General features: G+C 43.4%; 1 protein-coding gene across 8 annotated transcripts in view; it reads right to left on the bottom strand.

Moving 5' to 3' along the window:
* Nucleotides 1-24,395, bottom strand: part of LOC117872006 (sodium channel protein type 5 subunit alpha-like) — a 336,265-nt gene that overhangs the window by 216,717 nt on the left and 95,153 nt on the right. For all 8 annotated transcript variants that reach the window (XM_034759944.1, XM_034759938.1, XM_034759936.1 and 5 more), the window contains exon 7: nt 19,101-19,331. In XM_034759944.1, the coding sequence (XP_034615835.1) occupies nt 19,101-19,331 (231 nt within the window). The remainder of the gene's footprint in view (nt 1-19,100; nt 19,332-24,395) is intronic.

Below are 24,395 nucleotides of genomic sequence, written 5' to 3'. Positions count from 1 at the left end.
AATTGCTAAGGTAGTTTAATGCTTTCCATTATAAGCTCCTGTTTTCAAATGCTTATCATTTTTCTGGGCTTTAATCATTTGGGTTCAAATTTTCCATGCTGGGTCATTGCTTCAGGCTGAATATTTTGGAAAGCATTAGTCAGAGCAGTTCAGCCATTTCCAAGAACAAGGTTAGGGAAATATAGGTTGTTTTGCCAATGTTTATATCTTTGGTTTTTCCATAACATCCCTCAGATTAGTATGTAAGTGCCAGTGGACAGATAACTACACAGTTTTATTCTTTTCATCTATCTATCTATTATATAGGAAAATGCGGTACATTAAAATTGCATTAAAAGAATGCAAAATCAGGAATTATGCCAAATTATGGTTACCAATATTTAAGGGAAACCTACGCCAGGAATAGGACCCAACGCTCTTGGGTCCCCATCCAGTGTCTTAACCACAAGAAAACAAACTTCTCTTCTTACAACCCTCTGCCTTAATCACTGTCCACAGTGTGCACCGAATGAGGCAGGGATGCTCTAGAGCAAACTGAATTGTGATGCATTATAATTCAGCCTTCTTGTGCATATGCATTAAGATTTCACAGGCAACCTTAATACCGGTATTTCCTGATTTTCAAGTGCTTGACTTTGCAACCTTAAAGTTGAACACAGGTTTTTTTTAAATGGAATTTCCTTGGATTTTTAAAATAGAAAACTGAAAAATCTGAAATTCCAGTATGTCACCATATTGAAATTCCAGTACGTCACCAGGCATAGTCTGGACCCAGGATCTCTATAACTAGAGCACAGGCCTCAACTACTTGCGCTAAAGGAGAAACTGTTAGCAGCACCAGGCTGTTATCCTCTGTGGAGCAGCTATCAGAGGGTGATGCAACATACACTTATTTAATGGCTCACATAACTAATTGCTAGGTAGCAATAGGATGGTGGGAATTCAGATTCCTGGTCCTGGAGAGAAAAGTGGTCTAGTTGTTCCAAATAGCACAGAGATTTGGCACATTCAGTCTGAAAGGTTGGGTGACTAAATGGATGAGACTCGATTCTGCCATCAGGAATGGTAACATGCAAAGGCCAGTAGGAGAATACTTCAATCTCCCTGGACATTCTATAACAGATTTAAAAGTAGCCATACTTCAACAAAAAAACTTCAAAAACAGACTTCAAAGAGAAACTGCAGAGCTACAATTCATTTGCAAATTTAACACCATTAATTTGGGCTTGAATAGGGACTGGGAGTGGCTGGCTCACTACAAAAGCAACTTTCCCTCTCTTGGTATTGACACCTCCTCATCAATTATTGGGAGTGGACCACATTCACCCTGACTGAATTGGTCCTGTCAACACTGGTTCTCTGCTTGTGAAGTAACTTCCTTCTCTTCATGTGTCAATATAATAATGCCTGCATCTGTAATTTTCACTCCATGCATCTGAAGAAGTGGGTTTTTTACCCACAAAAGCTTATGCCAAAATAAATCTGTTAGTCGTTAAGGTGCCACCAGACTCCTTGTTGTTTTTGTGGATACAGACTAACACAACTACCACTCTGATAGTGATAGGGTATATTGCTCAAGATCACTTCTGATAGAGGTGGAATCTCTTAGCTACCCACTTGGAAGAATGATCCTTGCCTGTTTCCTAAGACAGGGAATAAGGCCTTGCTCTAATGGTGCAGCTTTATTAATACCAATCAGCAGCAGAGTTGAACCTAGAATTCATAGCTCCCTCCTGCAGAGCTGCCAAGTATCACTCATCATGTGACAGTGACACATTTGACAGTCCTGCCACTCATTCCCACAGCTCAGCCAGATTCTCACACACCCAGCTGAGCTGAGGGATGGCAGCAGACATTTGCCTGAAGGCCTGCCCTCCTGCCACTCACGGCGGCTGTGGCGCCTGCTAAGTAGGAACTCCAGCTCCTCCTCTCCGTGAGAAAGCAATGGCAGCAACAGCACAAGGTGAAGGGCCCGGTATTGCTCTCAGCTGCCCTCCACAGCCAAGTGCAATAGGCTCCCCCCAGCACAAACCCCCTGTCCTCCACAAATCCAAGCACCCACTGCCCCCCCCCCCAAAAGGTCCTTAGCACTCACTGGTCCCTGCAGCCCCCTCACTCTCAACATCCTCTGCCCCCCAGCAACCACTGCAGCTCCCTGATCACCAATAGCATCTATCCCCCAGCACCCACTGCCCCCCACATCCCTTTAATCTCCAGCAGCCTCTACCACTCACTCTCCTGCCAGCCCAGCACCACGGCCTCCCGCAAGCCCTTAATCACCAGCTGCCCATTACCTCCTCTCATCAGGTGTAGACCTCATTACTTCCTGCACATCCCCCAATCCTCACATAGACTCTACTCCTCACCGGGCCCAGCACCCACCCTCTCCCACACATCCTCCTAACCACCAACAGGGCCTACCCCCAACACCCTCTGCCTCCCTACATGCCCCTAACCACTAACAGCCTTAACCCCACCAGTCCCAGCACCCACTGCCCCTCCCACTGCCTCCCAAACCCCAGCAGCCTCTACTCCCCCACAAGCTCCAGCATCCACTGCCCCCTGCAGACTCCTAACCCCCAGCAGCCTCTACCCCCCCAAGCAGGTTCAGAACCCACTACAGTCCCCTAGTTCCCAGCAGCCTCCATTCCCGCCAGGCCCAATATCCCTCCCTCCCATATCTCCCCAATCACTGACAGCCTCTACCCCTTGCTAGCCCCAGCACCCACCATCCCCATGCAGTCCCCTTGCCCCCAGCAGCCTCTACCCCTTACCAGGTTCAGCACCCACTATGCACTGTAGCCTTCCATCCCCCTAACTCCAACAGCCTCTACCCCCAGCAGCTCCAGCAACCACTGCCCCCCCACATCCTCCTAACCACAGACAGTCTCACCCCAGCAGCCCCTGCCCCCCACATCCCTCAACCACTGACAGCCTCACCCCCAGCAGCCCCAGCATTCACTGCCCACCACAGCCCACTAACTCCCAGCAGCCTCTACCTCCCCCTCCCACCTGACCCCTGCAGCTGTCTAATTCCCAAGTACTCTAGAGTTCACTACACCCTGGCAGCTTTCTTATCCCCAGCACTCAGAGATCCCTGCAGTTCCCTAAGCCCCATCAGCCTCTAACCTCAGCACCCACTGCCCCTGGCAGTTCCCCTAACTTCCAGAAGCTTCTAACCCTGGCCCCACATCAAACCCAGCAACCACTGCCCTGCCAGAAGCTCTCAAATCCCCAACTGGCCTAGTACTCTGAACTCCCCAGACAGCACCTGGCTTCTCAAGTTCCCTAGGCTCAAGTCCCCAAGAGCCCCAGCACATCCTGCCTCCCTAGAAGTTCTCTGTTTCCCAAAAGGTCCTTATGCACAATGGTACCAACAACTGTAGCAGGCACTCCCTCAGCTACTCCCCAATCACCCATGAGCACCCCAAAAGCACTGCCAAGTTTTGTGCAGGTCCATGTCGTACCCTTCCCATTGCTCAGAGCAGGATGTGTTAACCCTAATCTTAAATGTATAGTTTTATGTAAACTTTTGCAACCAGTTCATTGCATAGTTTGCATAATGTGACACATGGCTTTCTCCCCACACTCTTTCCCCTAGACTAAAAGGGAAGCTGCTGTTGCTGCTGCATCCTACTTGGAGCTCAAGCTATGTGAGCTCAGGGAGCATGCTCAGCATAGATAAAGGTCCATGGTGCTTGCAGCCTGAAATGAGATTGGCATGTACCTCTGTAGAAGAGGAGCAAGCTCATAGCAGATGGAATGTGTGGAGATCTTTGCTGCCAACCCTTAACAAACCACTACTGAGCATGTGAAAACGGTGATTTTCATGGGTTTATAACTTGGCTAAATCTGGGTGATTTTTTTATGAGGGACAGCAAAAGGTACTTCCATGACCCCAGGGCTATCCTCTGACCAAATTTCAGGTACTTGCTCCAAAGCATGAAGGTGCTAGAGTTTCTCCAAGTAATGGTTGTAGGATGGTTTGTTTTCCTTTGTTTTTACATGAGCAAAACAATTTAACATGAACAAAACCAATTTTTCCCCTAACTCAAATCTTGGATACAGCTAAACCATTTTTATTGAAATTTAAAAAAAATGTCTTTCAAAAAAATCAAACTGAAGCAGAAACCTACTATGGACAATGTCATCTCAATTGTTTGAAGTTCTGCGAAGTTATATTTAATTGAAAACTGGACATTAATGGAAAGTATTAGGGAACCTTAACAATAGGCATCCTTCCAGTTCTTCCTATAAGGTACTTTATTCTGTTGGGGGTCTTTCCTCACAAATCAGTACTTTAAGCTTCTAATCATTTTTGTAGCTCTTCTCTATACTCCCTCCAATTTATTAATATCTCCTGGTCTAAACATGGCTTTTTAAAAATGTTGGCTACTTTTCACCCTATATAGAATAGGGAGGACAGGACAAAACTACTCAAGTGCACAGTACTCCTTGATTAGAATTAGAATTTTCACAGCATAGTCTGTTAAGTAAACAAAGGCAAATTTACCGGAAAAGGTAATTTATTCCAAATTAAAATATTTAGCAGCTTATGTCAAGACCTACAAAGCAGAACTGTGCATAAAAGCCAGCATTTACATAGGGCTGCTAGGCAAAAAGCCATGACCTTTCCTGCAAAGCCAACACTAAAAAATAAGAAAGATGGAAAGCCATCAAGAACGTCAGTGGCTTCTGACCCACTAAAGGGAAATGAGTTAGTGTCATGTTAGTAAGCTATGTGATTTTAGAGGGCAGCTCCTGTTCCTTTCTTAAAATGCCCAGCTAGGGTGATACTGTGATTCATTGTTCAACATGGAATGCATTTGATGTGCAATAAATTTACTCTGATTTTGAAAAAAATAAAATGCATTTGCAAAATCAGAGTGGTGTTCAATTATAGTTCTTCATTGCCCAGAGTAAAGCCCTCTAGCTGGCTTTCTAGCAAAAGTTTCATAGAAGTATCTATTATTTGGGACTGTCTGTTTTGGCCATAAGGGTGTATGCTGGCTTGTAAATTCCCCCCCTCACATATCTGTCAGCACTGAGAACTGGAAGCCATCAAAATGTCCAGATCCCAAATTTAAAATATGACTCTGAAAGCGCCATAATTTTGCAGCTCTGGTATGACAAAGAAACCAATCAACAAAGAACCTTCCCTCCCAGTTCTCTCCTACCTGTTTCCCTCCCACACACACCTGCTGGTAACCTGTAGTGATTAAAACAAACTTGTATTGCAATTTGGATATATCACACACAGTGACATTTCTAATAGAGAAATAGAGTTTGGGGATGAAAAACATACCGCACACGAAAGCCATGGAACATGCTGTATCAAAGGTATTGTTAGAAAAGAATGCTCAGGAATAAATGGCACTGCCAGGTAGTTCTATCAGGTTGCATATAATTATGTTCAGCTGCTTTCCTGTTGCTCTCCCTACTTCTGGGGCTTTGATTTGATTCCCCTCACACCTGCCTTGATATTTGCTGCTGTTCTCATCTCCACTTGGTACCCACTGGCTCCTCTGCAAATCCTTTCGCACTGCATCTCCTGATATTCTGCTTTCCATCCACTTTGTCTCCCTCTCTCCCCATCCCCCCAATCTTTCTAGCATTCCCATCTACTGTCTCCTGCCCTTCCTACCACCCAACAACCAGCACTGTTGCACAAGAAACTTTCAAAGCTGCAATAAAAAAATTGTTATTAGGTGTTTTAACTGAGCCTAATTGTACCTAGTCCTGGTGTGTGCATCAGTGGGCAGAGCACATGAAGCCTCCCCTTTTGGACTCTCTCATGGGAGGGCCAGGTATAGCTGGGGTCCCTGAGCTCTCTTAGGTGCAGGCTCTTCCTCCTGGGGCACTAGCTAACCCATAGGAGATGTGGAGAGGCATGGGGGAGACTTTAGGACAATGCATTATGAAACTCCAGGAGGAAATATGCCTCCCCAAGGTGCAGTGTCACTTGTAGCCTCCTCCCTGGGGCGATGCTGCTCCATACTGCCCTCAACACAGACCTGCGCTGCACTAGTGTTATTTGGGAATCAGCAAGTTGCACTGCCATAGAAAAGGATTTTCAAAAGCCAGTTTAAAAAGCAGCAATTTTTGTAAAATGATCATTATAAGGAACAGTTATGACTTTTCAACTATTGATCAAAACCTTGCTACAGAAGGAACTTATATTATGTCCATGCTGCTAGGGTTAACATCCTCACCCCTACTCCAGCCCCATTACAATGGTAAAGGGACTTTAAAAGCCCCAGCATCAGCTGGGGCAGGAATCCCCTGGTGCAAGCACTGTGGAAAACAGCCATAAGCCTGCCTTCAGAAGGCCTCCCCAAGGCCTGGGGTAAGGGGTGCGCTGAAAGTGGGGCATGAGGGCAAGACGGGCACGTCAGAAGCAGGACTGCAGCACACAGCACTGTAGCCCATAAGTAGGGCCTTCCAAATTCAAGGCTGTGAAAAATGCGTCATGGATCGGGAAATCTGGTCTCCCCTGGGAAATCTGTTTTTTTGTGTGCTTTTACCCTATACTATACAGATTTCCCAGGGGAGACCAGCGTTTCTCAAACTAGAGGTCCCAAACCAAAAGAGGGACATGGGGGCAGGGTCGCAAAGTTATTGTAGGGGGTCGCAGTATTGCCACCCTTACTTCTACGCTGCTGCTTTCAGAGCTGGGTGGCCAGAGAGTGGCAGCTGCTGACTGAGAGCCCAACTCTGCAGGCAGCAGCGCAGAAGTAAAGGTGGCAATACCATACCAGGCCATCCTTACTTCTACACTGCTGCTGGCAGCGGCACTGCCTTCAGAGCTGGGCTTCTGGCCAGCAGCTGTCGCTCTCCAGCCACCCAGCTCCGAAGGCAGTGCAGCTGCCAGCAGCAGCGCAGAAGTAAGGGTGGCAATATCGCAACCCCCCTACAATAACCTTGCAAGACCCCCAAAAGCCCCTTTGGGGCCAGGACCCCTACAGTTACAACACCGTGAAATTTCAGATTTAAATATCTGAAATCATGAAATGTACTATTTTTTAAATCCTATGACCATGAAATTGACCAAAATGGACCGTGAATTTGGTAGGGCCCTACCCATAAGGCAGCCTGGGGAGGCTGAAGCAATTAGAAAGGTCTACAGCACAGTCTACATTATACTGGGGCTCTCCAGCCCCCAGAGCAGTCCAGGATTGTCAGGGTGCAAAGATTCATAGATTCATAGATTCTAGGACTGGAAGGGACCTCGAGAGGTCATTGAGTCCAGTCCCCTGTGACTTTATCCCTTCCCATCTCCCTCTGGCTGCAAGTAATCTCACCCTAGGTGTCCAAAAGACATCTGAACAATGATAGAAGGCCTTCATTTTTAGTCCGAGAGAGAAAGTATATTAAATTAGAATTAATGCTGAGTAAATGCCAGTAATCTCAGGCTATGTCTACACTAGCACTTTTGTCATTGTAATTTATGTCGCTCAGGGGTGTGAAAAAAAACACACACACTCCTGAGGGACATAAGTTACACCTACAGAAGTGCCAGTGTGGACAGTGCTATGCCAGTGGGAGATGCTCTCCTGCCAATATAGCTACCACCTATCATTGGGGTGGTTTGATTATGTCAACAGGAAAGCTCTCTCCCGTTAGCACAGAGGGGCTACACAGGAGATCTTACAGTGGCACAGTTGCATTGGCACAGCTGTACTGCTGTAAGGTCTCTAGTGTAGACATGGCCTAAGGGTAAGAACAATGCAAAGATGTTGTCCCTATCCCAAAACCAAGTGTTTCTAACCCAGGAAATTCAAAATGAAGTTTAATCATAAAAGAAATCCAAAATTATTAGCGTTATGGAAACATAGAATTATAGAATATCAGAATTGGAAGGGACCTCAGGAGGTCATCTAGTCCAACCCCCTGCTCAAAGCAGGACCAATTCCCAACTAAATCTTCCCAGCCAGGACTTTGTCAAGCCTGACCTTAAAAACCTCTAAGGAAGGAGATTCCACCACCTCCCTAGGTAACCCATTCCAGTGCTTCACCACCCTCCTAGTGAAAAGTTTTTCCTAATAGCCAATCTAAACCTCCCCCACTACAACTTGAGACCATTACTCCTTGTTCTGTCATCCAGAACCACTGAGAACAGTCTAGATCCATCCTCTTTGGAACCCACTTTCAGGTAGTTGAAAGTAGCTATCAAATCCCCCCTCATTCTTCTCTTCTGCAGACTAAACAATCCCAGTTCCCTCAGCCTCTCCTCATAAGTCATGTGCTCCAGCCCCCTAATCATATTTGTTCCCCTCCATTGGACTCTTTCCAATTTTTCCACATCTTTCTTGTAGTGTGGGTCCCAAAACTGGACACAGTACTCCGGATGAGGCCTCACCAATGTCGAATAGAGGGGAATGATCACGGCCCTCGATTTGCTGGACTTATACAGTCCAAAATGCTGTTAGCCTTCTTGGCAACAAAGACACACTGTCGACTCATATCCAGCTTCTCGTCCACTGTAACCCCTAGGTCCTTTTCTGCAGAACTGCTTCCTAGCCATTCGGTCCCAAGTGCTTCACATAAGGTGAAGGCACTCAAACAACCTTAACTCTGCCCTCCAATGATGCCACACAATAGCCAGATTATTATGATTAGCAGAATACTGTTTGTGTCCCAGATTAAATGAAATGGATTTTTAAAAGCATATTAGATTTTTTCCCCTCATATCATGTCACTAACAGCTCAAAAGGTAGACTTTTCCAAAATGCATCTATGACTGAAAAGAAGGGGTTGGAACAGAAAGACGAACACAACCTTCACTAGAGTGGTCACTACTGCTCCCTCTATAGTAGACCATACTGTGACTCTGTGATGAGGCAGATGAGACATGAGATATCTAGAGATAAATATGCATGCTGGATTTTAACAGTCTTTAAATAATCTCATTCCACATTTCCCAGGCTGGCTAGTCACAGAAGGCATAGCTATTAAAACTGTAGGCTGAATGAAAAAAAAACAAGGCATATTGAGCACCACTTGTTTAGACATATGCTTTACATCAATGTGCAGCAAAGTGCTTAAATATGCTGTCTAGGACTGGAAATGTTGTTTTCTGACATATTTCACACAATGAAACTGAAAGCAAAAGCTTTAGAAGACCAAGTGCATTTATAAAAAGCAACAGAGGGTCCTGTGACACATTTAAGACTAACAGAAGTATTGGAGCATAAACTTTCGTGGGTGAATGCCCACTTCATCAGATGGAAGTAATGGAAATCTCCAGAGGCAGGTATAAATCAGTATGGACATACGAAGTTAGTTCAATCAGGGAGGATGAGGTGCTCTGCTAGCAGTTGAGGTGTGAACACCAAGGAAGGAGAAACTGCTTCTGTAGTTGGCTAGCCATTCACAGTCTTTGTTTAATCCTGATCTGATGCTGTCAAATTTGCAAATGAACTGGAGCTCAGCAGTTTCTCTTTGGAGTCTGGTCCTGAAGTTTTTTTGCTGTAAGATGGCTACCTTTACATCTGCTATTGTGTGGCCAGGGAGGTTGAAGTGTTCTCCAAAAGGTTTTTGTATATTGCCATTCCTGATATCTGACTTGTGTCCATTTATCCTCTTGCGTAGTGACTGTCCAGTTTGGCCAATGTACATAGCAGAGGGGCATTGCTGGCACATGATGGCATATATAACATTGGTGGACGTGCAGGTGAATGAGCCGGTTATGTTGTAGCTGATCTGGTTAGGTCCTGTGATGGTGTTGCTGGTGTAGATATGTGGGCAGAGTTGGTATCGAGGTTTGTTGCATGGATTGGTTCCTGAGTTAGAGTTGTTACGGTGCGGTGCAGGGTTGCTGGTGAGAATATGCTTAAGGTTGGCGGGTTGTCTGCGTGCGAGCACTGGCCTGCCTCCCAAGGTCTGTGAAAGTGAGGGATCATTGTCCAGGATGGGTTGTAGATCACTGATGATGCGTTTGAGAGGTTTAAGCTGAGGACTGTAGGTGATGGCCAGTGGAGTTCTGTTGGTTTCTTTTTTGGGCCTGTCTTGTAGCAGGAGGCTTCTGGGTACACTTCTGGCTCTGTTGATTTGTTTCTTTATTTCCTTGTGTGGGTATCGTAGTTTTGAGAATGCTTGGTGAAGATCTCATAGGTGTTGGTCTCTGTCTGAGGGGTTGGAGCAGATGCGGTTGTACCTCAGCGCTTGGCTGTAGATGATGGATTGTGTGGTGTGTCTGGGGTGGAAGCTGGAGGCATGAAGATAGGCGTAGCGGTCGGTGGGTTTTCGGTATAGGGTGGTGTTAACGTGGCCATCGCTTATTTGTACTGTGGTGTCTAAGAAGTGGACTTCCCGTGTAGATTGTTCCAGGCTGAGGTTGATGGTGGGGTGGAAGCTGTTGAAATCATGGTAGGGTCTCCTTCCCATGGGTCCAGATGATGAAGATGTCATCAATGTAGCATAGGTAGAGAAGGGGCGTGAGTGGACGAGAGCTGAGGAAGCGTTGTTCCAGGTCAGCCATAAAAATGTTGGCATATTGTGGGGCCATGCGGGTGCCCATGGCGGTGCCACTGGTCTGGAGGTATATATTGTCACCAAATTTGAAATAATTGTGCGTGAGGATAAAGTCACAGAGCTCAGCAACAAGTTGTGCTGTGTCATCATCAGGGATACTGTTCCTGACAGCATGTATTCCATCTGTGTGTGGAATGTTTGTGTAGAAAGCCTCTACATCCATGGTGGCTAGGATGGTGTTTTCTCGGAGGTCACCAATGCATTGTAGTTTTCTCAGGAAATCAGTGGTGTCACAGAGATAGCTGGGAATGCTGGTGGCGTAGGGTCTGAATAGGGAGTCCACATATCCAACAGAACTCCACTGGCCATCACCTACAGTCCTCAGCTTAAACCTCTCCAAAGCATCATCAGTGATTTACAACCCATCCTGGACAATGATCCCTCACTTTCATGGACCTTGGGAGGCAGGCCAGTCCTTGCACACAGACAACCCGCCAACCTTAAGCATATTCTCACCAGCAACCCTGCACCGCACCATAACAACTTTAACTCAGGAACCAACCCATGCAACAAACCTCGATGCCAACTCTGCCCACATATCTACACCAGCAACACCATCACAGGACCTAACCAGATCAGCTACAACATAACCGGCTCATTCACCTGCACGTCCACCAATGTTATATATGCCATCATGTGCCAGCAATGCCCCTCTGCTATGTACATTGGCCAAACTGGACAGTCACTACGCAAGAGGATAAATGGACACAAGTCAGATATCAGGAATGGCAATATACAAAAACCTTTTGGAGAACACTTCAACCTCCCTGGCCACACAATAGCAGATGTAAAGGTTGCCATCTTACAGCAAAAAAACTTCAGGACCAGACTCCAAAGAGAAACTGCTGAGCTCCAGTTCATTTGCAAATTTGACAGCATCAGATCAGGATTAAACAAAGACTGTGAATGGCTAGCCAACTACAGAAGCAGTTTCTCCTCCCTTGGTGTTCACACCTCAACTGCTAGCAGAGCACCTCACCCTCCCTGATTGAACTAACTTCGTTATGTCCATACTGATTTATACCTGCCTCTGGATATTTCCATTACTTGCGTCTGATGAAGTGGGCATTCACCCACGAAAGCTTATGCTAAAATACTTCTGTTAGTCTTAAAGGTGCCACAGGACCCTCTGTTGCTTTTTACAGATTCAGACTAACACGGCTACCCCTCTGATACTTGAAGTGCATTTATGATTACAGACAGTGGGTGAAACCTGGAAAACCCATCCAGCTCATACTATTAAAAAGAAAGAAAAGAAAGAAAATGTTCAGACTTGTAATCCAAAAGAATCGGAGACAGAAAACAAAGAGTATGAATAAAAGGTCAATTTTTGTCATAGAAGAAGGTTAACAGAAGGGTACCCTAAGACAGGTAGTGTTTAATATATTTATTAACAATAGGGAAAATGGGGAGAGCAGTGGGTGACAGAATTTGCAGATGATTAAATTATTTAGGTAAATCAAATCCAGAGAAGGAACATCAGTGGGATGTAACCAAGCTAGGTGAATGGGCAACCTGGTGAAAGATGGAATTCAATGTTGATAAATGCAAAGTTATATACAAGGAGAAAATCTGAAGTACTCTTATGCCATATCAGATTCTAAAATAACAAATAGCTCAGGAAAGGGAATTGGTCATCACTGTGGCCAGCTCAGTGAAAAACTCTCTGATCAATGTGAAGCTGAAAAAAGTTGCCATCTCTAGTCAATATCATATGGATTTTTTTTTAAAGTTAACAGTTTTTCAGACGTTTGGTTTATATACAGTTTAGTGCCAGAGGAAAGTAAAAAGACTGCCATGCAAAAAACCCTATAGCTAGTCTTGAGGAAAAGCAAGATCCCTAGAAAATTCTCTCCTGACCCACAAAAAGGGACGTCAGCTACTGCACAAAACAGAACTAATACCCCTTTAACATACCAGATTTCCTATAGTTACCTGGCCAAAAGTAACTAATGATTTCAGGTATTTCAATATTTGGATGCCCAACCTGGGACACGGTGTGCTCAGCACTTTCTGAAAAGCAGGCCCAAGACTTCTCCAACTGGGTATCTAAGAACTAAGGTATCCAAAATTATTAGTCACTTTTAAAGCTTTTGGTCTCTAAGGGCCAGCTTTTCAAATGCTCAGCATGCGCAATTGGGGCCAGATTTTCAAAGAGCTCAGCTCCTATTTAAGTACATAAATAAAGGCCAGATTTTCTGAAGTATTCAGTATCCAGCACCCTATTGTTACTTATATACATTGCTACTTCTTGATTCTCCCTCTTCCATTGAAAGCCCATTCCACCTATTTCACATTATTTCTGAAGGGGGAAAAAAAAAGACCCCAAACCTTAAATTTGTTTTACATTTTTACATATAGCGTTTCTAAGCTGAAATCCATGTCCCTTAGTTCTGGTTTGTCCAAGAGCTTCAAACAAATCAACAAGTTTAATTTTATAATAACCCATGCTTTAAATACTTCAAGTCACCTTTCATTTGTCATTTTGGAAGACTAAACAATCCCTGTTTTTTAATCTCACCTCATATCTGAGAATTTCCAATTGCTTTTATCATCTTTCTTGCTCAATGCTAATCTCTCTCCAAGTTAACTACAAAGATGACGGAAATTAGATATTGTACTCCAAGTTAGGCTAACTAGTGCTTTAAAAAGCAATAGCACAAAATCCCAAGCCTTACATAATATATCCACTCAGCACTACCTGTTAGCCTCCTTTACTGTTCCTGTACACGGGAGTGCGAATCATCAAACCATACCAATATAGGGTTTAAAGAGACCTTGAGATGCCACCAAGGCTGAGACAGGACCAAGTAAACCTAGATGATCCCTGATAGGGGTTTTTCCAACCCGTTCGTAAAAAATCTCCAATGAAGGGGATTCCATAACTTCCTTTGGATGCCTACTCTAGAGATTACTACCCTTACAGTTAGAAAGTTTTTCTTAATATCTAACCTAAATCTCCCTTACTGCAGATCAAGCTCATTGCTTCTTGTCCTACCATCAGTGGACAAGGAGAACTATTGATCACCGTCCTCTCTATAACAGTCCTTAACATATTTGAAGATTGAGAGTGAAGCTGATAACAGTTTTCTTTTCTCAAGATCAAACATGCCCAGTTTTTTTTAACCCTTCCTCATAGGCCAGGTTTTCTAAACTTCTTATTGTTTTTGTTGCTGGACTCTTTCTAATTTATCCACATCTTTCCTAAAGTGTGATGCCCAGAACTGGACACAGTACTCCAGCTGAGGCCTCATCAGTGCTGAGCAGAGTGGACATCTATGTCCCGTGTCTCATATACAACACTCCTGTTGATACACCACAAAATATTATCCTTTTTTTGGTTAATGTTGTGGCTCCTATTCTGATAGCTGTAGCTATCTTCTCCAGCATCTCCGGAAACACTTCATCATTCTCATCCTGAGGTCAGTAAATGTTTCTATAAAGACACTTGGCTCCTTGCCCCTCAATACTTTTCCAAACTGACTCAACACTTCCTCCCATTTGTTTAAATGATTTCTGTCCGCCACTTGTAATTGAACATTACTACCCCACACTGTCTTCATTTAACATCATTATGAAAACACGTTAAAACCTTTAATTAGTATTACTATTTTTTACTATGTATACAGCACAGCCAAACTCTAACCCAGTCAAATCCATCACCCCACCAAGGCTGTTATTCATATAATAGGCAACATTTCTCCTTCCACATTAATTACACCTCTACCCCGATAGAACGCGACCCTATATAACACGAATTCGGATATAATGCGGTAAAGCAGCGGGGAGCCCCGGGCCCTTTAAAGCACCACCAGAGCCCCGCTGCTTTACCACGTTATATCCGAATTCGTGTGGAGCCCTGGGCCCTTTAAATCCCCGCCCGAGCCGGCTGCCAGAGCTCCGGCGGTGATTTAAAGGGACCGAGGCTCCCCGCAGCGGCTGGAGCACTGGGCCCTTTAAATCACCACCGGAAAGCTGGTCCAGTCCGGCATGGCATACCGGCTCTGGACCGTACCTGATATAACGCGGTCTCACCTATAAGGCAGTGAGATTTTTTGGGTCCCGAAGACCGCGTTATATTGGGGTAGAGGTGTATATAGCACATTTGTTATATTTGTACAGAGACAATTTCAATGTATGTCATTCCTGACTTTTATACACAGCGAGCCAGATTCTCGTCCCTTCTCCATCCTATCTGTTTATCCAAGGGCTGTATCCTGCCATCCATTAAATGTAGAACCTGAGCACCTCACTGGCTTTAATGTATTTATCCTCATAATATCTCTGAGAGATAGGGAAGTATTATCCCTTTTTTTACAGATGGAGAACTGATGGACACCTGCGCGGATACAAATTCATATTTGCAGATGCAGATATTTGTGGATATAAATTGGTATCTGCAGAGGTGCAGGGCTACACCGGGAACTGCAGTGGCAAAAGCAACAGCACGTTGGGCCGCCACCCCCAGGAGTCAGCACCCCATGCTGGCAGCTCCTCCAGCATGGTTGTACCATCCCCAGCCTTGCCCACTGGGGCGGGCACCAGGCTCACCGGCAGCCGTCCCTGTTGACGCTAGTGTGTTCAAGCAGCGTGCATGCTCCCAGACAGGAGTCCCTTCCACGCAGCAGTCTGCGTCTTCTGTCTGGGGGCATGCAAGCCTCTTGAACACAGGAGCACGACCTGAGACAGCTGCCGGTGAGCCTGATGCCCGCCCCAGTGGGTACAGTACAGCCATGCCAGAGGAGCAGCTGGCTCCTGGCAGCAGCGGACTGATGTGCTGCTCCCTTCGCTGCTGTGGTTCCTGGTAGAGCCCTGCAGCCCTGCGAATACTGATTTGCATGCCTGTATATAAATTTGTATCTGCACAGGGCTCTAAGAACTGAGACACAGAGACGGTAATGGCCATATTTTTAAAGGTATTTAGGTGCTGAAAGATGCATCTTTCTGCATTTTTAGACATCCAAACTCCTTGAAAATTCTAGCCCTAAGAGTTCTTCCAGCAACTAACAGAAGTTACTAGATCACAGGCCCTGGTTCTCATAGGAGACTTCAATCACCCTGATATCTGCTGGGAGAGCAATACAGCAGTGTACAGTTTTTGGAAAGTGTAGGGGACAAATTTCCTGGTGCAAGTGCTAGAGGAACCAACTAGGGGCAGAGCCCTTCTTGACCTGCTGCTCACAAACAGGGAAGAATTATTAGGGGAAACAAAAGTGGATGGGAACTTGGGAGACCGTGACCATGAGATGGTCGAGTTCAGGGTCATGACAGAAAGAAGAAAGGAGAGCAGGAGAATACAGACCCTGGACTTCAGAAAAGCAGGCTTTGACTCCCGCAGGGAACTGATGGGCAGGATCCCCTGGAGAATAATATGAGGGGGAAAGGAGTCCAGGAGAGCTGGCTGTATTTTAAAGAATCCTTATTGAGGTTGCAGGAACAAACCATTCTGATGTGTAGAAAGAATAGTAAATATGGCAGGCAACCAGCTTGGCTTAACAGTGAAATCCTTGCTGATCTTAAACACTAAAAAGAAGCTTACAAGAAGTGGAAGATTGGACAAATGACCAGGGAGGAGTATAAAAATATTGCTCAGGCATGCAGGAGTGAAATCAGGAAGGCCAAATCACACTTGGAGTTGCAGCTAGCAAGAGATGTTAAGAGTAACAAGAAGGGTTTCTTCAGGTATGTTAGCAACAAGAAGAAAGTCAAGGAAAGTGTGGGCCCCTTACTGAATGAGGGAGGCATCCTAGTGATAGAGGATGTGGAAAAAGCTAATGCACTCAATGCTTCTTTTGCCTCTGTCTTCATGAACAAGGTCAGCTCCCAGACTACTGCACTGGGCAGCACAGTATGGGGAAAGGGTGACCAGCCCACTGTGGAGAAAGAAGTGGTTCAGGACTATTTAGAAAAGCTGGACGAGCACAAGTCCACGGGGCCGGATGCGCTGCGCTGGATGCGGTGCTAAAGGAGTTGGTGGATGTGATTGCAGAGCCATTGGCCATTATTTTTGAAAACTCATGGTGATCAGGGGAGGTCCCGGATGACTGGAAAAAGGCTAATGTACTGCCCATCTTTAAAAAAGGGAAGAAGGAGGATCCAGGGAACTACAGGCCAGTCAGCCTCACCTCAGTCCCTGGAAAGATCATAGAGCAGATCCTCAAGGAATTAATTCTGAAGCACTTAGAGGAGAGGAAAGTGATCAGGAACAGTCAGCATGGATTCACCAAGGGCAAGTCATATCTGACTAACCTAATTGCCTTCTATGATGAAACAACTGGCTCTGTGGATGAGGGGAAAGCAGTGGACGTGTTATTCCTTGACTTTAGCAAAGCTTTTGATACCGTCTCCCACAGTATTCTTGCCAGCAAGTTAAAGAAGTATGGGCTGGATGAATAGACTATAAGGTGGATAGAAAGCTGGCTAAATCGTCAGGTAGTGATTAATGGCTCCATGTCTAGTTGGCAGCCGGAATCAAGTGGAGTGCCCCAAGGGTTGGTCCTGGGGCCGGTTTTGTTCAATATCTTCATTAATGATCTGGAGGATGGCGTGGACTGCACCCTCAGCAAGTTTGCAGATGACACTAAACTTGGAGGAGTGGTAGATACACTGGAGGTTAGGGACAGGATACAGAGGGACCTAGACAAATTAGAGGATTGGGCCAAAAGAAATCTGATGAGGTTCAACAAGGACAAGTGCAGAGTCCTGCACTTAGGATGGAAGAATCCCATGCACTGCTACAGACTAGGGACCGAATGGCTAGGAAGCAGTTCTGCAGAAAAGGACCTAGGTGTTACAGTGGATGAGAAGATGGATATAAGTCAACAGTGTGCCTTTGTTGCCAAGAAGGCTAACAGCATTTTGGGCTGTATAAATACGGGCATTGCCAGCAGATCGAGGGCCATGATCGTTCCCCTCTATTTTACATTGGTGAGGCCTCATTCTGGAGTACTGTGTCCATTTTTGAGCCCCACACTACAAGAAGGATGTGGAAAAATTGGAAAGAGTCCAGCGGAGGGCAACAAATATGATTAGGGGGCTGGAGCACGTGACTTACAAGGAGAGGCTGAGGGAACTGGGATTGTTTAGTCTGCAGAAGAGAAGAATGAGGGGGGGATTTGATAGCTGCTTTCAACTACCTGAAAGGGGGTTCCAAAGAGGATGGATCTAGATTGTTCTCAGTGGTACCTGATGATAGAACAAGGAGTAATGGTCTCAAGTTGCAGTGGGGGAGGTTTATGTTGGATATTAGGAAAAACTTTTTCATTAGGAGGGTGGTGAAGCACTGGAATGGGTTACCTAGGGAGGTAGTGGAATCTTCTTCCTTAGAGGTTTTTAAGGTCAGGCTTGACAAAGCCCTGGCTGGGATGATTTAGTTGGGGATTGGTCCTGCTTTAAGCAGGGGGTTGGACTAGATGACCTCCTGAGGTCCCTTCCAACCCTGAGTCTATGATTCTATGATTTACCCCAGGTCACACAAGAAGTCTGTGGTGGAGCAGAGAATTGAACTCAAATCTCCTGAATTGCAGGCTCGTTTCCTAACCACTAGGGTGCCCTTCCTCTCAAAATAACCATTAGAGTGTCCTTTCTCTCAAAATAAATAAAGTAACAAAATACTCACAGATTTCACCTTTCATACATTAGCCAAGAGTCACATCTGTCATGCTGCTATTATTTCCCTTTCCTCGGCAGCATCATTAAATTATTTAGGGCTTGAACCAATGCTCACTGAAATTGATGAGAATCTTCTATTGACTTCCATGGGCTTTGGATCAGGCCTTTTGTCAATAGCGGAGGCATTCATTCTGACTATGAAGTTTATTTACATGAAAGGCAATTTTTAAAATTTTAATACAGGAGTTGTGTTAACATATTTTTACTTGTAATTCAAAGAAAAGCAACCCGTAGATTGTTTAGAAAGCACACCTTCTGGTAATGTTATCACAGCACCAGATAATGCAATACTGCCAACTCCATATAGGGAGTTAATTCCCCCCACATCATGAGATTTTTAACATTAATAAAAGGTTGGGTTCATTTTATTTGCCTTTTGGTTTTTGCGTCTTTAGGGGTCACATTTTCAAGCTTTTCCCATTAACTATGAGAGCTAAAAACTTAGTTTAAAAAAAGAAAAGGAAAAAGAAGAGCGAAAAAGGTGAGAGTTTCATATAATCACCTGACTGGGGATTTAAGAAAAATATCAAATTTTGTGAGACTCAAAAAAAAGAAAAAGTCTCAACAAATGGCAACACTGCAATGAGTAAAAAGAACAGGAGTACTTGTGGCACTTTGCTGATACAGACTAACACGGCTGCTACTCTGAAAACTGCAATGAGTGTTTCAAGTCATTATCACATAGCCTACGAAGTGCCAACTGGTAGCACTGCTTCCAACAATGCAGTAAAAATATGGTGGCACATCTGGAGCTTTCCAAACCACTGGCCCATTGTTCTGGGAGAGGAGTTCAGTCCATCCATATTTTTGGCAGTAATTGGTTTGTACATAGGTTTTGATTATCATAATGCAAAGAGACAGATAACTAACTTAAAAGGTTAAAGAGAAGAGTTTACCTGGATCATTAAGAAAATCATCCAAGGAATTCCACTTCTGAACGCCTGAATAAAATGTGCCATTGGTAGAGTTAAATTCGGTGTAGTTCCTGACACACTTATGTCTCAAATTGCCCATAAAGAGCTGGAGGCCTATAAGGGCAAAGACACTCAAGCAGAAAACGGTCAGGATCATCACATCAGCAAGTTTCTTAACAGACTGGATAAGTGCACCTACGATGGTCTTCAATCCTAGGGAGATAAAAGCCAAGAGTTTATAGACTTAGACGCAGGAACAAAGGTGTAGTTAATTCCTTTTGAGAGCTGAAACTCTGCACAGAAGCTACAGTGCCTAATCAAAGGGTCTATATTACATATTTGCAACCTGATGGCACAAACAAGGCAGAAGTGATTAATCTGAAAACGTAGTTTGGGCCTAATATTTTGGACAAATTTGTTCCTATTTATGTTTGTTCTTCCTATTATTTTTAAATGAAAAAGCCATTAAAAACAGAGAAAAATATTTGATTGAACTAAAAGGCAAGGAGTGAGACATAAAACTGATCATATATAAAATAAAACTGCATAGATGGTATGTAATATTTCAAGTGCATATTATATGTAAGAGTAAACATATTAAAGATTTAGATAACTGATTTGTCAACAGCATGCTCAAAGTTTCAAAAGTACCTAAGTGACTTAGGAGCCTAAGTCCCATTGACTTTTGAAAATTGGATATCGGAGTCTAAGTCACTAGGGAACTTTTGAAAATTTTATCATTTGTGATCACATGAAGAAGCATGTGTGTATTGCTTTATGTCTGAACACTTTATGTAAATAGGCCAAATCCTGCTTGCCTTACTCAGGCCAATAGTCCCATTAACTTCAACTAGTTTGCATAAAATGAGGTGAATGTGAACCTTAATGTGAGATCAAATATGGAGATATTTGAATGCTACATTATGTAAACAGCACCAAGGAAGACTTATTCCTTTTAAAAAGCCCTCTTATTCATCATAAATATCTAGCAGGACTTCCAGAGCAACTGCATGCCAGTAGCAGCTATGTTTTTTAATTAACATTAATTTTTAATGAATATTTAGTTACCAGTAACTAATGCTTCTGGTCCTTAATAACACTAATATAGTAGCATTAAAGGGAATTAAGTTACAAGAAAAAATGCAAAAGAAAGCAGGTGAAGTTTTTTTATGGGAAATATTCATAATGAGTTGACCTGCCCACTGAACATCATCATACATATTAGATCTTGATTCCCAGGAATTCCAACTGATAGCACTAAACAGCCATGAAAGTTGGATTAGAGCTGTATGGGCAAAAAAAATAATAATCAAAAAATGGTTTTAAAAAAAACAAAACAAAAAAGAAAACACACGAGGGTTTGTAAGAAAGCAAAACATTTTTTTGTTCTCTCTTCAAACTTGTTTCACAAACAAAAGGAAATTGCCGTTTCTAAAGCTGGTTGAAATCTTAGCATGGCCAATGGATCTTGCACTACACAGACCCACAAGCGTAAACAAATTACACTCCTATGGGGGGTACAAGTGTTACCATAGGCCATTAACTGTATTAATGGCAGTGGAATGGCCATGCAGCCATTACATACTGAACTACTAGGCTGTAGGAAGGCCATGTTTCCCCACCAACCTCTCTTGGATCCCCTGTGCCATGGTGGGACAGAAAGGGCTGCAACATTTGTCCCTCTGCACACTGGCCCCCCAAAAAAAAAAAAAAAAGTTGTGCAGAGCAAACACTATCCAAGAGCCAGATTTTCAAAAGAGCTCAGGGCCACATTTTCAAGTGCTCAGCACCCACAACGCAGCCCAGTTTTCAAAAGTGCTCACCTTTTATTTAGGCACCTTCATAAGAGCCAGATTTTTGAGTGCTCTGAGCTCTTCTGGAAATCTGGCCACTTACTTTGGTGCCTAAATGGGAGTGAAGCTCTTCTGATAATGTTCATTTGGGGCCAGATTAACAAATCAAGACTCAGTAGGTCTCCCAATGAGAGAATGTATTCTCCCTTTCTGCGGATCTACAAAAGGTTTGGTTACAGCCCAACTCTGCGGGTTTTCTTCAGGCAACACTCTCACACAAGTCCAGGGAGCAGAGTGGGTATAAAGAAAAACAGGCCCAGCCTGTTAATGGTTTTAAATTGAACAGTAACAAAACAGCCAGTGAGGAAAATCAATTGTAAATACATTAGAGCAGTTTTTCTAATTGTTTTCTGTCTAACTCACTGACATGCTTTGTTTGAGCTTTCATCACTGGCCGCTCTTTACATATACTGCCATATGCCTTTTTGGAGTTGCTCAAACTTGGGATGTACAACTCAGAATTGGATTTTAGAGGGGAGCTCTAACTCTAGAGCTAACCCACAAAATCTAATCCTATACACTTTCCCCTCAGTAATCCATGTGAAAGTCCTGTAGGACATCCACTTTATTAATATGAATTCAAACTCAGAGTTTCCATCTGTATTACTTTAGTATAGTGATAACACTAGTTAGCTTGCCAGATGCCTTGATATCTTTTGACACATCACAAGGTATCTCACACAGAAATTGAGTGTGGTGTATCTCCTACCCACTATGAGGCAATTAGAGACTTGAATCTGCAAACCCTTACTCACATGAGATAGAAGAATGGAACTCCTTGCATGAGCAAGGACAATATTAGGACCCAACCCTGAGAATACTTATTTGCACAGGTACGATATATACAACATGAGGAAAGGTTTGCAAGTTCAGGACCCACTGCTGTTAATGTTAAGGTCAATTTCTGAAATTTATTCTATCAGTTTAGTTACTATGGTTTTAAATGGAATGTTCGTTTTATATGTTTAATCTATGCAGGGATCAGAGAACTCCATTTTAGGGGGTTTTCCATTTTATTTATTCATGGGTTGTTTTTTTTTTAGAACTTACACGACTATGAGCAATTTAGTGGAAAGCGCTTTAGTAATAAAATTATAATTATTGATTAAAAATAAACTACTCTTATTTCACTATTACTGGTGTATTGTTGCATTTTTCTGGGTAAAACCATAAGGGAACTTGGAATATTTCTTGCAGGATTACTGTATTTTTGTCTCATCCTACAAAATCAAGATGTGGCCAGAAAAGTAACTGTCATTCTCATAGTCACTTGGCTTGTGCATCACTATTTAAGTCACCACTAGCCAAAACCCTATGGACTGGTGCTATGAGGGCTGAGTCAATGGGAACTGAGGGCACTCAGAACCTTGCTGCAGGTGTTCTGCATTTCCCAGTCTCCCGGTTGTTGTTTTTTTAAAGGTAATTGCTAGATGTATTCAAATTTAGACCACTATTAAATCTTCTATGGAACTAATCCTCCTTTGAAATAATGCCAATGAGAACACTGCAATACAGCTTAATAGAATATACTATTTATAGAGCATTAAAGGCATTTATTTAACTCTTGCAGGTCAAGCACCAAACTGGGCAGCATGCAGCAGAAAGTCTTAAGGCCTGATCCAAAACTCATTGAAGTCACTAGTCAAGTCACATTAATGGACTTTGGATCAGGCCCTTACAGATTAAGTAATGAAATATTCTTCCGAATGAATAAATTCTTTCCACACTTTTATGGCCAAATCCTGTTTGCCTTTCTCACATGGGTAGAGTCACTAAGTTCAGATGCTATGGTGTACCTAGATAGAGGGAGTAAACAAGCTGGATTTGGCCCAAAACATTACTGTTAATAGTAGTAGAGGTTAACACATTAGAACATCACCAGAGATTAATCAAATAATAAGTATTCAAAAGCAAATTGCAAACTATTAAAAATGCAAGCAACACCAAACAGTGAAAAACAGTCACATCCCCCAAAACCATCCATTCCTCCTATGAAATTTAATAGATTATTAGCATTATTGTGTACGTCATCCAGACCAGATGTTGGCAATCACTTACTGTACATCAGACACTTTCATGCGTATTCCGAGAAAAAGAAAAGAAAAGAAAAACAAAACCACCGAGTTTGACTTGCGCAACGATTGCTATCACTTTGTCTATTCTCATCTTCTGAGATATGCATAGTTCTCATTACTGTCTCTTTGAGTTACGTGTATGTAGCAAGAAAAGAATACACTCCAATGAGTGTATTATGTTATTAGCCACAGACACACACTGCAGCTAACAGTTTTTTATTACCTTGGAAAATGTAAAGGACTGTCAGTGTTTCTGCAGATCATCTCTCAATAAGAAGGGTATGATTATTTTCCAGGCTCATCTTATATAAAGACATTAACATGTAACATGTGTTTGCCACCTCCAAGTTTGATTGCTGCCCTCCAGGAGCCTCCCACTGGCTGCCTGCTTCTTGAGTGGAGTATGTTGCTAATACAAGGATGAAATTCAACCTTATGGAGAGGGCCAAAACAAGATCTCCTGTAACATGTCTTTAGAGTGGGGCTTAAATGGGACATAAGTGGGATTTAAGTGGTGCTTAGGGTCTTTTGCTGTCACTCCATTCATAGGCAAATTTCACGCCTAAGGTCTGAAGACTTGTGCTCTGAGCTCTGCCTATAAATTCAGTTCCGAATGATAACTAAAGTGTCATTTACAGTCTTTAAGGACCCTATCCAATTCCCAAAGTCAATGAAAGACTCATGCTAACTTCAATGGGAGCTGGATCAGGCCCCAGAGACCTTGAACTTATTTATCTCTGACACCACTTCTCCCTCACATCTGAGCATTGAAGCTGAGATGCTCCTGCTGCCAGTGTTCGTACTGTAGGCTCTGCTGTTCAGCCTCTGTAGCTGAGGGCTCCTGCTAATGAAGTTTGCTCCTGCTGACAGTGTTCCACAGCCTGAGATTGGCCATTTTCAATGAACAGGTTTAATTTATTTTATTTATTAGTTATTATCAATGACTGGAGGGATTTCTCTGCACATAAAGTGCATGATATGAAGTCCACTGCAGTTGATGGAAAGATTTCCGTTGACTTCAGTGAGATTTAGAACAGGCCCAACATGGGGCATTGATGGGTGTTATTGAGTTGTCCAGTGGACTGGCTCAAGAATTTTAGGATTAAAGTTTAAAATTAAACGGACAATGTTTAGTTGCCATGATTATAAGTGAGATCCAAAGTTCTAATTAACAAGTAAAATCACCTACATTAAGGGACTTTATTCCAACGTGAGGCATCTGAAGATGATGGATATATATGAGGAAATCACAGACAAGGGATTTTTTTTTTTAATGGCACTTGAATGTACTTAATGTAGACTGATTGGGGCCAGATTCTCAGCTAGTGTAAATGTAAATGGCATAATAT

This window comes from Trachemys scripta, chromosome 2 (genome assembly GCF_013100865.1).
Source record: "Trachemys scripta elegans isolate TJP31775 chromosome 2, CAS_Tse_1.0, whole genome shotgun sequence".
NCBI classification, from domain to species: Eukaryota; Metazoa; Chordata; order Testudines; family Emydidae; genus Trachemys; species Trachemys scripta.
The sequence above is the reverse complement of the archived record's forward strand: the minus strand, read 5'-3'. Positions and strand labels throughout refer to the sequence as shown.